The sequence below is a fragment of the Chaetodon trifascialis genome, chromosome 1 (genome assembly GCF_039877785.1).
Source record: "Chaetodon trifascialis isolate fChaTrf1 chromosome 1, fChaTrf1.hap1, whole genome shotgun sequence".
NCBI lineage: Eukaryota > Metazoa > Chordata > Actinopteri > Chaetodontiformes > Chaetodontidae > Chaetodon > Chaetodon trifascialis.
The window spans coordinates 18,844,771-18,859,233 of record NC_092056.1 but is presented as its reverse complement, the minus strand read 5'-3'; the positions used below and the strand labels follow the sequence as shown (position 1 = coordinate 18,859,233).

The window sequence follows — 14,463 nt, the reverse complement described above, 5'->3', positions numbered from 1 at the left end:
AGTAAGGAGGAGCTGTGTTGTAAATCTGCCCCCCTGTGATTGCATTTGAGAGTTATGACCACTGGACTCATGAGGACCACATAGGCATTTTGTTTTCAGACAGAACTTGGCCAATGGTTTCTTGGCTCCCAAAAACACCTGCAGCTTTAATGACCCTAGTTTAATTTTAAGTTTACGTCAGGATCACCTTAACCTTGAGAATACTTTTTGGAAAACAGGGCTGCAGACATATGCAGATGTGGAATAAACAGCTGCTTTACCTTTTCTCTTGGCCCACGTGTCTCAAAGTTACATATTCGTGTTCAGTACTGTTTTTCAATGATAAGAGGCAATGTACTACAAAGAGCAACACCAACATAACAAAAACTAAAAATGTCATGACACAGCCCAGAATGGGACACTGGGAGAACAGAACAGAACACAAAAGATTTATAACACATACAGCAACAGGCTGTTGATCGGGACCGATGGGGGATCAGCTCTCAAGTTACTGAAGAAATTGAGAAAATGTGCTTTTATTATCATTTTATCAAGCTGATACAGAATGCACCCTGTCAAGCTCAGACACCGATCAAACCCGGCTCAAAGTTTTTGGTTCCTGATATGAGTTAGAAATTGTTTTTATTGTCCCAGGGAAAAATGTTTCACAACCTGCCCATGTTCATGTTACACATAAAAACATACACAATGTATCCTGGATGTGGACTCTCATACACACACTATACATTCACATCCCTGCATATCTCCTCTATGTGAAGACAAAATACCAGCAGTGGAATGGTGTTTGGGTCTGTCGCCTATTCACGTTGAATCTTTTCAACTTCCTGCACTGACTCTTCTTTTCCTCTTCGATCTCCTCCCCTTTGAGTTCCTCCCCCTCTTGCCTCCCCCCTCCTCTCCGCTGCTGACCAAAGCTTGACTCAGGAGAAACAGAGGCAGATGTTCCAGGAGCACACGACTGCCCTCAGCCCTACCCCCCAACACCTCCCATTTGTACTGGATCAGCAGTTAACCCCCGGAAAGAATTGACCATACAAGCACACACACACAGATACAAAGAACGCTGCTGCACAAATCTGTACTGGCTCAACAGTTGTCCAACTGAATGAACAGCACACACACACACACACACACACACACACACACACACACACACACACACACACACACACACACACACACACACACACACACTCACACACACACACACACATATATATATACACACCAAGTGCTGTCCAAATCCCCTCAGTGTCCCTGATAGTAGCCACCCCGGGGTCAGGCTTGGTGTCAGCGTCCAGGACCCAGGGTCTCTCTGGGCAGCTGGCCTGGCTAATCCTGCTGCTGGAGGCCACTGGTTCTCAAACCAAAGGCCAAGGACCCCCGGAGGGCCACAGGGCAGGGATCTCAGGGAGCAGGGAGTGTGTGATTTGTCCAAAATGTAGTTTTTTTTTGTTTGTTTGCTTGCTTGCTCTAAGTCCATTAAACTTTAAACATTAAATTTCATGGTGAAGCAAGAGTTTAACTGTTACAACAACATCATGTGGGAATTTAAAACCTGGGTCATCATCATCACACATACAGTGTGATTCATCAACAAATTGATTGATAAATTCATCTTTAATAAATTGGCACTTTTCAATCTCGTATTTCACTCGATATCTGTAATGCAACTCACAAATATTTTCAGTAATCTCCTGATCATGTATTTAAAACAAATCAGTTTCAAATTTAATATTTTAAATGTCAGAAAATGATAAAAACCAGTAAGCATTGTAATTCTAGAAAGCTCAAGATGATGTCTTCAAATTGTCTGTTTTGTCCAACCAACAATCCGAAAAAGGATTAGATTTGACAGAATGTCATTCATCCTGATGGAAACTGTTGTGTGGCAGTTAGAGCACTTAGTAGAGAAGAACTCAAAAATAGAGCGTGCAATGCAAAACTACTTTTTGTTCAACACTGAAGTCACTGAAGTTGAAGAGGAAGCTTAGAAATACTGAAGTTCAAAATGTAGAATTTCACAAATGTAATCCAGACTTTATGCATATTTCCCACTAAACTGACGTCCTATATTTAATAAAAAGATAACACAGACACAATATCCTATACGTGCTGTAACACAGGTACACAATGTCACACATTGAGGGTAACAGTTGGTGTGAGCTGCTACAGTCTTAACTGGGATGGTCCTCAGGTCTCCATGTCTCAGATGGGGAGGGGACATGTGTGTCTCAAGTTTCTGACATCACAGTGTTATTGTTGCTGGGGGAGTCTTATCCATCAAGGCAGTGGCCTGGCCACACGACTCTCTCTTATCATTATAATCAGCGCTGGAGACATCTTCACCACATCAGCACCTGTCTATCTATCTATCTATCTATCTATCTATCTATCTATCTATCTATCTATCTATCTATCTATCTATCTATCTATCTATCTATCTATCTATCTATCTATGTGTGACAAAGCAAATGCATAATGTATGCAATGAATCAGACCAATGAAACAACATAGCGGCACAGGAACTTGTCTAAGTGAATATGGGTCTCTATTCAGCCGTTCGGAAACCCTCTCAGCCTGGGCCCAATTAAATATCTCAGTCAGCACCCCGGCTAATTGAAACCAGTATTCTTGTCGTGCATGTGGGAACCTGGCATAGAAGGAGTTACGTTTATTCTGGCTCAAATTGAATGATCCAGAGTCCCCGTGAACTTTGATTTCTATAACTGACCAGACCAAAGGCTGCCATGTAATGTGCAACGGCGTGTGTGTTGGGTGTGTGTCCATGTGTGGGTAGCTGGTGTGATGACAATATTGTGGAGGTTCCCACGACAGCCATCCGTCCATTTCTTGGCACGCATGCACACACACACACACACACACACACACACACACACACACACACACACACACACACACACACACACACACACACCATATGGCCATCTCATACCCCTTGCATGCCTCCACTGTGATTTGGCCCAGGGACCCATCAAGCAACTAGGAGCTTCACCTACAAAAGCATGAGGCCTGTAAATCAGAGGATGGAGAGAGAAATAAAGGAGTAAGAGGTAGAGGAAGGACAGATAGATGGGAGGAACAGATTGACAGAATGAGGAGGAAGGAGGGGATACAAAAGGAGAAATTAAGACGCTTTATAGAGAGATAGAGATGAGGAAGCCATTTGGTAGTTGGTTGGTGTTGTGGTGTTTGGGGAGCAGATGGCCGGGGCTCGAGGAGGGGCGTGTCTTGTCCTCGCGACCCTTCACAAATCACACGGTTTCTCCCCCGAGGGGCTCGCGACTCGCCGTTCAATAAGAATCAATGGGAATTACTTCGCAAGAGAAAGGGATGAATGGGCGGCGGAGCGCGAGACCTCTTCCTTTGTTGTCCCCCTGCGTGTCACGGGGCTCCTGGTCTCACTCACACACACACACACACACACACACACACACACACACACACACACAGGGACACACACGCGCGCACACGCAGTTGCACGTACACACATAGACAATAGAAAAGCACTTCAGTTAAACAATCGACCTCCAGTTTAACAATTTTTTAACCTCACGCGCGCGTGCACGAATACACACACAAAGGGGGGATCAGATGGGAGGAGTTTCTACTTTCTGCTGTTTCCTTAAGACACAATTAGAGAATCTCCTCTCATAAATGATGTTTTAGGGGAAAATGTCGTCTTGATGCTGGTGAAGGAGGGGGGTCACTTTCCATCTCATCATGCCTTTCAGTCACGCTTTGCTGGAGTAATCGGAAAATGTGTGCCACGTCATGGTGATGAATGACTGATAGTATATTGGCCTAATACAGAGAGGGAGAGAAAGAGCACTGGGGACCTCTGAAAGTCGCGATGAGTGTAAATAAAAGGCTTCAAGAGAGGGATTTTACGCCACGCCACATAGGAGCATTGTATGCCATTGAGAAGGGGGCTGAAATCAACTAGTTAAATGAAATGAGCTGCTCGGAGAAGCGTCCTATAGCTAAACACACATACGGGTATCTGGAAAGACTGTGGCAGGCAGGAATAATAGTGTTAAAGCTTAAGGTTAAAGGCCCCTCAATCAGCCTCAAGGGGTGTAAAGAGCACATCACGGACACGCAACCGCATTAGCCATAGGCTCCTCATTTATCTATGCAGGGACCACTGCAGCCACGCATTGTCATCAGACTTATGCAATGACAGGACAGCACCAGCCCCACACACAGCAATGCACCAGCACTGTGTGTGTTGACATGATAGGCTGAGAGTTGTCCATATGGGATAAGTTAATTGCGGTGTGTGAATGAAGGCCTTGTGTGGGGACAGCAGCAGACCCAAAACAGTGATTCTGTGCAGAGGGAGCAGCTTCAATTAGAGTTGTTAATTAAGACCCCGCTCCCCTCAATGCTTGTGTGTGTGTGTGTGTGTGTGTGTGTGTGTGTGTGTGTGTGTGTGTGTGTGTGTGTGTGTGTGTGTGCTGACATCATGAGCACACACACACACGCACACACACACACACACACACACACACACACACACACACACACACACACACACACACACACACACACACACTTCTGATGTTCTGTGTAAACATCAGAAGTGGTGTACTCGTCCTGCAGTGGGCTTCACTACCTGTCCAACACATTAATAAAGAAATCATTCAGACAGGAGACCCTCTCTGGATCTGAGTTGAAATGCGCTGTGAAGATGAGTTAACCCAATCAGCAACTCACCTCCCATCCTTTCATTTCTTTTTCCTTTTCTTTTTTTATGAACAGATAGCCAAGATCTTTTTTTTTTTTTTATCATAAGCTCATAATGGCTCAGTAGCTGATTGAATCAGCAGAACGCATTGGCTTCTGTTTAAGCTTAATGAAAGGTGAACAAAGCTCGTGGTATACCAGCATCTTCAGCTTCTTCACAGCCAGAGATGCGCTCATAATAACATCCTGCCAACAAGTGCGAATTCTTTCCCCGCATTTTTCTGCGGATGCGCACAGATATGCAAATTAGACAGTGGGTCCATGTGTTTAGTCAGTGTTATGTTCTTATTAATCTATACAGAGAATACTTGCAGGGGCTTCCATTGTGTGTATGGTAGCTGTAGTTGTGATGTTTTATCTCTTGTGATTGTATGCAGGGAATGATATTTTGTTGTCGGACATATTGTAAGATTACTGTTTGTGCAACCGGCCATGCGCTCTCTCTCTCTCTCTCTCTCTCTCTCTCTCTCTCTCTCTCTCTCTCTCTCTCTCTCTCTCTCTCTCTCTGGTGCTGTATTATTGTGGGAGAGCAGGTGCTGCCGGCCCCATTACCATACAGCTGAAAGCACAAAAAACTTTACTCCCTCTGTGCCTCCCCTCCGCCTCCTCCTCCTCCCCCTCCTTCTCCTCACAAAGTCCCTTAATGACAGCCACGCGAGTGACACACCACCAAGTCTTTTTTACTGCCTCCACCAAAGAGCAAGTAAGGGAAATACAGAGGCACGCAGTGAAAAAGGTTTAGGTGTGTTGGTTTGTAGCCAGCGTGTGCGCATTTTTGGTGCGTCTTTACGCACCTTATTTAGATTGTCATTCTGAGAATATTTCACCGACAGGCACATAAAACTGGTCATTGTCCTTTTCAAGTTGTTAATAATATAATTTAGGACTATTAATACAGTCAGTTAAAAGGAATTTGGGAAGTGAATACCGTAAACATGGGGTATGCGGTGAATTGCACATTTATTCGCGTAACATTATTCTTGGTATTTAAGTGATATTAAATTATATTGCATGCTATTTTCTAAAGGAAACAGCACGAATCGATTATTATTACATATAATGACCAAATATAATTATATGACGAGTGCGCATATGGAGACGGACTTGGAGAGGCATGTTGTAGGACATAAAACCACGAAATAAAGATACGGTAATGGGAACAGATCGACTTGTTTTTGGGGTGTGAACATGCGAAGTCCACGGCAGGGGCAACACCATAGGAATGCGGCGGAGCAGATGGTCGTTGTAACACAGTTGGGACGGCTGGCTGCCGGCTGGCCATGCAGGGAACAGGCCAGCCACGGCTTAGCGGAACACCAGATATGAGGAGGCACCGTCCGAGTGGCTGCCGCGTAAATAAATCACTTGATGCTGCGATGTGGAGGTTTTCGTGCAGAAGTTAAAGATTTGTCGGAATGTAATGGCCCCCGTGTGTTTTGTTGCCGAGGAGGAAGGCATCAGGGGAAGCAAGGGGTTGTTGCACATTTAACAGCTCACTAGCCATTTGGTCTGTCCCTTTGAGAGAAAGAGAGGAGGGGGTGGGGTGGGGTGGGGGGTTTACAAAAGTTGTGCGCACCCTCCCCCCCTCCTCCCCTCTCCTCTTTCTTTGTGATGGCCCCGGGGCGGACTTGTGGTGGTGGTGGAGGGAGGGGAAGAAGAGGAGCAGAGGGGCTCATTTGCATCTTATTACCCTTCGCCTGCTGGCCCGGTATAAAACCCTGTGCAGGGCTCGAGACCCATCAGACATACGCACTGTTACACCAAGAGAGGCAGAGAGAGACGGAGGCTAGGATCAGCATATCATTATTAGTCAAGTGGGAAAATAAACAAGGCCACCGAGAGCTGCCTGTATCTCCTACAACCATTGATTGGAATTAACTCTCTTAACATTTCCATCGGGGATTTCATTCAAGCTTCTCCAAGAGGATCCTTCTGCTGAGGATTACTTTACTCTGTAAAACTTTTTTTCCTTTCTGTCAATATCTCGTGCCTCGCATGGGGAAATAGAGGGGCAGAAGACAGACACACCACAGGAAAAGTTTCCCTTTCACCTTCCCTCCTGCGCGTTAAGAGTTCACCTTGACTGTGACATAACGGAAAGCTTTTAAAACTTTCTCCATGATTGTTTGAGCCGGGCGACACGGACCTGTGGAGCTTTCACTGCTTGCTGAAGGGCTGTCAACACAATGGGACGCCTGTGTCTGCTCCTGGTTGTCACTCTCTCCCTACTCACCTGCCAGGTAGGTTTTACGCACACGTTGTGTGTGTTTGCATGCTTTCTGTGGCTATAAAAAGGTTTTAAAGCATGTATGAAGTACGCTCATATTTCCAAACACGCTGGGCTGATTGTGTGTATTTATGTTGAAGGTTTTATGCTCCGGAGTGTTTGAGCTGAAGCTGCAGGAGTTCCTCAACAAGAAAGGGGTGACGGGGAACGCCAACTGCTGCCCCGGAGGTTCTGCTCATCCGCAAGGCCAGAACCAGCAGTGCGAGTGCAAGACTTTCTTTCGGGTTTGTCTGAAGCACTACCAGGCTAACGTCTCCCCCGAGCCTCCCTGCACGTACGGCGGTGCTGTGACTCCCGTCCTCGGCTCCAACTCCTTCCAGGTGCCGGAGACCAACGCGGACAGCTTCACTAACCCCATCCGCTTCCCCTTCGGCTTCACATGGCCAGTGAGTGTTTATAAGCATCCTATGAGGGATATTATTTGTACTATTATTCCCGCAAGAACATCACTGCAACGTTTCCTGCAAGACTGCAATAGGATTTTAACTTTCTGTGCCTTTAATTTCTAGTTTTGAAGTAATATTTGTGTCTTGAAGTCTACATTGTGATTAGTGTCACATTTTTAAGGAATAATGAAATCCTGTGAAGTTATTTTAGGCGTATTCCACTGGGACATATTAGCTTTGAAGAGTGCAAAACGCAACAGATGCTCCCAAACTCAACACTTGTGAGGGTCTTTGTCAGCAGTGTGTGAGAGGGGCTATTGTAGTATTTCTGTGCTCTTTGGTAGGATAAAACGGGGAGGGGAGGAGGGCGTGCGTGCGTGCGTGCGTGCGTTCGTGTGTGTGTGTGTGTGTGTGTGTGTGTGTGTGTGTGTGTGTGTGTGTGTGTGTGTGTGTGTGTGTGTGTGTGGGGAGGGGGCCTGTTTTCACCAAACGCTCCTCTCCTCCGACCAGGCGTGGTGGGAAATTTAACATCCTCTGAGTTGGCACATCATTGGCAGCGCAGCGTGAAATTCCGCCTCGTTTGGTTTTACGGCGGTGTCAGAGTGTGATAGTAGCAGGGGTGTGAAAAGGGAGCAGGTAGTAGCCCTTATTAGGCCCCTAATCAACACGAGAATTAGGCTGTGAAGTTTATTGGGAGGCCTTTTAATGGCCCTCTGCTGCTCTGCAGAGGGAGGGAGGCCTCCAGGCCAAGCAGCTGTTGACTCTCTCTGTCTCTCCTCAGGGGACGTTTTCACTGATCATTGAAGCTCTGCACACTGACTCCCTGGACGACCTGACAACAGGTGGGTGGCAGCCACAGAAGGCAGCAGTGTAACTCAAAGACAGGCCAGAAGGCTAATAGTGGCCTTATTTTCTGGCAGCAGCATGGTTTTCACATAGTGCTCAGTCATTTGTGCTAAACAGGGAAACACAAAGTTTGATGAGTGTTCCAGCTTCTCCCCCTTCAGAGCAGCATGCTGACACTCCAATCAGGAGCAAATTATATACACTTATTTCCTACATACAGAACTTCCTTCCCAAATACATTTTTTGATTTGTGTGGTCTTCTATATTTAAACTGAAAAGCCAATGTTGCCTTAAAATGCTGAAAATTAAAGCAGCCTGTTATTTACTGGCCATAAAATATGTGTACATTTGATGATAAATAATTTGATTTGCAGACTTTTTGCACTGGTCACACTGCTAGAAAAACTTCTCTACAGCTGAAGTTTATTTAACATCACATAGAGAAAAGACCACCCACAATTTCTGTAGGTGCCAGTTGAGATTTGCACCTGTAGTTGGAATATTTGCTGTTGTTATCTTTAAGTCTTGCTCTTATCACTGTACTAATAATGAGTAACTGATGGCAACATGAGTTAGTGCGTGTTTTTTTCTCTGTTGGTGGTGATGGTGGAGATATATGCTCTATACTCTATTTCTGCAAGGAGGATACACAATTCACATCTTAAAAGTTTTTTTGTTTTGTTTTTTTTTTGTTTTTTTTTTATGCAGCAGCATCCAGCACTTAACTCTCTTGCAGCCATATTAAAGTATCTTATTTCAGGGACTAAACCACCTCCCCAAAACAAAATTGTAGGTCAAAGATACTTCTATATATGTGACTGTCTCTCTGTAGAAGTCTGAACAAATATGTCCTCATTATTAAATGAATACAAGGCCTAAAATCTAGTTGACAAATAAGATAAAACGAATAATCAATAACAAGGACAGGGTGTCACCCGTCTCATCCACTGTCATGACATGACTCCTGCAGAACATCATTCTGTTAGCATTCAACCATAACACAAACAATAACATTCATTGATTTCTGCAGACAACCCGGAGCGTCTGATCAGCAGGATCACCACTCAACGTCACCTCACTGTGGGAGAAGAGTGGTCCAAGGACATGCAGACAGCCAGCAGAACTGAGCTGCGTTACTCCTACCGCTTCCTTTGTGATGAGCACTACTACGGCGAGGGCTGCTCCGTCTTCTGCCGGCCCCGAGATGATGCTTTTGGGCACTTCACCTGTGGCGAGCGTGGGGAGATCATATGCAACTCTGGCTGGAAGGGACAGTACTGCACTGAACGTAAGTGGGTTTGCTTAATAATCCGCACCTATCATTCAAGCTGCATGAAGCAACACGATGACATGCCCAACAGTATCAGAGAAAACAGCATTTCCTCTTAGTAGTATTGCACTGGTTGTATTTAAATTCACTGACAGCTGCGTGTGGGATAGATAAGGTGAAGGAGCAGCACTGTCATTTGTAGTAGGTGCTGATGTTTATATAGAGTGTCTGATCCCACAATACCGCCTCAATGTATGAGCAACAATAACGCAGCTTTACATTAGATTGCTAAGAGAAGAGTCACTCCCAGCTTAAAAGCACATTATTTAATGAGCTATTAACTGTCAAGGATGAGGCAAATAGTTTCAGAAAAGTTTATAAGTTACTTTTCAAAGTGAATCGCTTGCCTGTCTTAATTGTTTAGGGACTGTTTTCCACCTCCTAATGCGGGGCCCGTGTGCAACAGGCGTCAGTTAGTTATCCCATAGCACCAGAGGCCTCCATTCTAATGAGCCGCAGTGGCTCCTCAGTAATTCACACGCCGCGTGCCTTCTATTAGACCACTGGGGCCTCCTCGCCTCAAACCTCCTCCCCGATTGGCCAAGTGGGGGTCCTGTATTGTTGCGGCTCGAGCTGGTGATTGGCCGAGCGGGGTTGTGCATTGTTGTGGAGGGGGCAGCTGCTCGGTGAGAGGAGACAATGGAGCAGCTGTCTGGTGGTTAGCTCCACACAGACCAGCTGGCCCTGGGGGGAGGAGGAGGGGTGTGAGGAGAGACGGGAGGAGCAGAGGAGGGAAAAGCAGAACGTAGGAGAGAAGAAGAGAGGAAGAAGAGAGGAGGAGAAGAGAATGGGGATAGGTTGATGGAAGAGGAAGGGAGGAGAAGAGGATCAAAAGTAGGAGAGGAGAGGGGGGAGAGGGGGGAGAGGGGCTAAGGGTGAGAAAAGGGACTTCTGACCCACAGTCAAGGGGAGAAAGGAGGCTTTGTGTGGGATGCTTTTGTGTTGGAGAGCAACCATGTTAAAGGAGAGGGCTTGTTGGCTGGTTCCCTGGTTTGGTGACCAAAGCTGCCGAAGTTCCCTGTAGGCTGTTAGAGCTGAAAGGCAACTTTTTCAGCAACTTTTACAGCATTGAGGTATTTCAGCCAGTGGTCGGGGGCAACCTGATGACCCCTGATTGCCCTCAAGATTTTATCATTTTCCACTTTGGCAGCTACATTTGGTTCAGAGTGTCTTTAACCACCAAACATGAGCCACAGGCCTCTTTCTTTTCTGGCCTCAATGACAGATAGGTAAAACTAGAATGGAGAATGAGAGAGACTGTAGACCAACAGGTGGGCAGACAGGTAAACAAATTGGAAAAACAGGTAGGCCAGCAGACAGGCTGAAAGACAGGCAAACATTTAACAAGGTCGAGGCGCCACCAGAATGGGAGACTGATGGAGGGCAAACATGTTTCCAACACTGGATTTCCCATGACTGACCTGTCACTGTGTGTTTCCTCCCTGCAGCAATCTGTCTTCCTGGCTGCGATGAAGAACATGGCTTCTGTGATAAACCTGGAGAGTGCAAGTAAGTTATAAAAACGACACAATGAAAATTCATTTTTCTCATGCAGGAGTTGCTTGGATGAATCGTGAATAGATAAATGTTACATGTTTATGCAGCAAAATGTTTCCTGATGGTTCCTTTTCTGTTTTTGCTATGAACAGTATTTAATGAATGTTGTTTTCCCAGGTGTCGCGTGGGCTTCAGTGGGCGTTACTGTGATGACTGTATCCGTTATCCAGGCTGCCTCCATGGCACCTGCCAACAGCCCTGGCAATGTAACTGCCAGGAGGGCTGGGGTGGGCTCTTCTGCAACCAGGGTGAGTTTACTGAGAGATTTAATACTTTGCTGGGTCACTCGGCCGTCCTTGTCTCACTTCTAAGCTGTATTGTTTCTAAATGTTGCTTCTTTTGGATGTTTCCAGATCTGAACTACTGTACACACCATAAGCCCTGTCTCAATGGAGCCACCTGTACCAACACAGGCCAGGGCAGCTACACTTGCACGTGTCTGCCTGGATACACCGGCGCCAGCTGTGAGATCCAAGTCAACGAATGTTCTGGAAACCCCTGTCGCAACGGAGGCAGCTGCACTGTAAGTATCAGTCAAGACAACTGACAGATAGAAAGCAGTAAATCTGTGGCAACAAGCCCGTGTGTAATCGCTGTTTGCATTATTTCCAATATAGGACAACGACAACGGCTATAAGTGCACCTGCCCACCTGGTTTCTATGGCAGCAACTGTGAGTTAAGTGCCAACACCTGTGCGGATGGGCCTTGCTTCAATGGCGGGCGCTGTGCCGACAACCCTGAAGGTGGCTACTTATGTCAGTGCCCGATGGGATACGCTGGCTTCAACTGTGAGAAGAAAATTGACCACTGCTCCTCCAACCCCTGTTTAAATGGTATGTTGTCCTCTGTGTTTTTAAGTTCATCTACACCTACAATTAAAGCTAGACCTAGAATTAAAATATCTGGAGACTAATCCTCTGTCTTTGCTTCAATCCCTCTTCCTCCTGCAGGTGCAGAATGTGTAGATCTGGTGAACTCCTACAATTGTCAGTGTGCTGAGGGATTTTCAGGGCCTAACTGTGAGGACAGCAGCACTGTCTCTGGATACTGTCTGTCCTTCCCTTGTGAGAATGGTGGGACGTGTCAGGAGAAATTGAATGGCTACACCTGTACTTGCCCTCCAGGTATGCATGACAGTGCTCGACAGATGTGTTTTTTGTTAACATCATTTGTTTTTTATGTTGTCTTGTATTAGTTCTATTCTGGACTCTTAAACTCTGCTTCTCTCCACAGGATATACTGGTGAAAACTGCAGCTCCCCGATCTCCCGCTGCCATCACAACCCCTGCCACAACGGAGCCACCTGCCATGAGCGTGATGGTCGCTATGTTTGCGCCTGTGTGCTTGGCTACGGCGGTCACAACTGCCAGTTCCTCTTACCAAAGGTGCCCAGAGTTCAGCCAGTCGTGGACGGACCGGATCGACGATATTCTTCCCCAGATCGAGATGATGTTGTAGACGAGGAGGATGACGACAGCGGATTCCCCTGGACAGCCGTGTGCGCCGGCATCTTCCTCGTTCTTGTGATCCTGATCGGCTGTTCAGTGCTGGTGGTCTACATTCGGGTCAAACTACAGGACCGGCACAGTCACCATGGTGACAGTGTCCACAGCGACAGCCACGAGACCATGAACAACCTGACGACCACCAACAATTGTCTCCGCAGTGACAAGGAGCTGGGCACGATGATGGCAACATCAATTAAAAACACTAACAAGAAGGCAGATTACCATTCAGACCTCGCTGGGTCACTGGGTGGTCTGAGTGGAATCAGTGGGCTCAATGGGTCGGAGAAGAACGGCTTTAAGACTCGTTACCCCAGTGTGGAGTACAACCTGGTCCATGAGCTCCGGCCTGAGGAGCTGTCACTGTGCAAAGAAGAGGGGCATGATGAGCCAGAGGTTAAATGTGAGATGCTGGATGAGTCTGACTCAGAGGAAGGCTACAGGAAGAGACAAAACAGGTACGAAGCTGTTGAAATATAAATAATAATAATACTGTGACAGAAATACGTATAAAGCTTGGATATTTAGATATTGCATTTCTTAACATCAGCTAAGGAAACACGTGGAGAAAATGCACACTTGTCAGCCTAAGTGCAGTGAAAGCAAGGGTTGTGTGAAAGGCAGCATTTCTGAATGTGTTTGTGTTCTTTGTCCCACAGTGATGCATCGGAAAAGAAACAAGTAGACGAGTCACCGAGCTGCAGCGAAGCAAAATATCAGTCATCCTGTGATTTGAACTGTCATGCAGCAAGTGATCTTAAATACCAGTCAACCAGTGACATCAAATACCAGTCAACCACTGATGTTGAATACCACAGTCCCAGTGACAGCAGGTACCAGTGTACCACTGACACCAAATACCAGTCCGTCTACGTCATGTCGGACCAAAAAGATGAATGTGTCATTGCTACAGAGGTGAGTGCACACATAGAGGATTATCTGCCTGGCAATTATAGACAGAATAAATATAATGCCCCCCAGTACATTTCTAAAAACACACTAAACCCTGGTCTTTCTCTTACAGGTATGATACCAGTCCAAACAGGCCAGTTTCCTTTGGTGGATGGCGGTCCACACACACCAGCCCTGAGCAGTAGAGCTCAGCTTGTCTCCAGGAGGTTTTACTCCTGCTGTTTGCTGCTGTTCCCTGGGATTTACCGGAGGACTTTGAGCCAAGGTGCTACTGAGCCAGAGGAGTCAGTACTCACTTGGCAAGGACTTAGTACTACAGTAGTACTACGGGTGATTTTAGACCTACGATGGATGTAGGTCAAATGCTGACTCAGTGCTACAGATGAAGTACCAGAAGACAGCGTTAGCACTAGTACAAACTTTGTACAGAAACAGTGCTGAATGAGTACTCATGCAGTCAAATGGTGATTGCTGGAGAACTGGTGAAGAGCTCATTTGATGTCTGTTACAGTAGTGGAAGATTTACTGCTCGCACAAGGATGAACTATTCTCTCCTGATAAACTGTGGAGTATTGACTTGGATGTTGACCGATGATATTGTAGTACCATCGAGTACTGATTGAATGAACAGTGTAGTACCTTTGGAGTACTGAGAACTTTTGAAGTACTGTTGTAGTACTGTTACGTGCTGTGGTTTTACAATGCAGTGTAAAAGCTGTCGTGAATATTGGACAGTTCATGTTCTGTGCAGTGCTGCAGAGCAAAAGATGAAGTACTAGCAACAGTTGAGGTCCTTGACCTTCATTAGTACTGCAGCTGCTCGGACAGTCAATTTTACTGTTAAGAATTAATTTTGAAAAATTCAATTG

General features: G+C 46.1%; 1 protein-coding gene across 1 annotated transcript; it reads left to right on the top strand.

The window, feature by feature from the left end:
* Positions 1-6,924: 6,924 nt before the first annotated feature.
* On the top strand, positions 6,925-13,762 carry dld (deltaD). Its single transcript, XM_070962868.1, has 12 exons — positions 6,925-7,010; positions 7,138-7,443; positions 8,225-8,285; positions 9,320-9,577; positions 11,068-11,128; positions 11,294-11,424; positions 11,530-11,699; positions 11,794-12,010; positions 12,128-12,301; positions 12,411-13,140; positions 13,342-13,597; positions 13,707-13,762. The coding sequence occupies exons 1-12, from the start codon at positions 6,957-6,959 to the stop codon at positions 13,710-13,712; spliced, it is 2,424 nt and encodes an 807-aa protein (XP_070818969.1). The 5' UTR covers positions 6,925-6,956; the 3' UTR covers positions 13,713-13,762.
* The last annotated feature ends 701 nt before the right edge of the window (positions 13,763-14,463 follow it).

Coding starts and splice junctions, on each gene's coding strand:
- dld (XM_070962868.1), top strand. CDS start 6,957: ATGGGACGCCTGTGTCTGCTCCTGGTTGTCACTCTCTCCCTACTCACC. Junction 7,444..8,224: donor CCTTCGGCTTCACATGGCCA/GTGAGTGTTTAT, acceptor GTCTCTCCTCAG/GGGACGTTTTCACTGATCAT. Junction 12,302..12,410: donor CACCTGTACTTGCCCTCCAG/GTATGCATGACA, acceptor TTCTCTCCACAG/GATATACTGGTGAAAACTGC.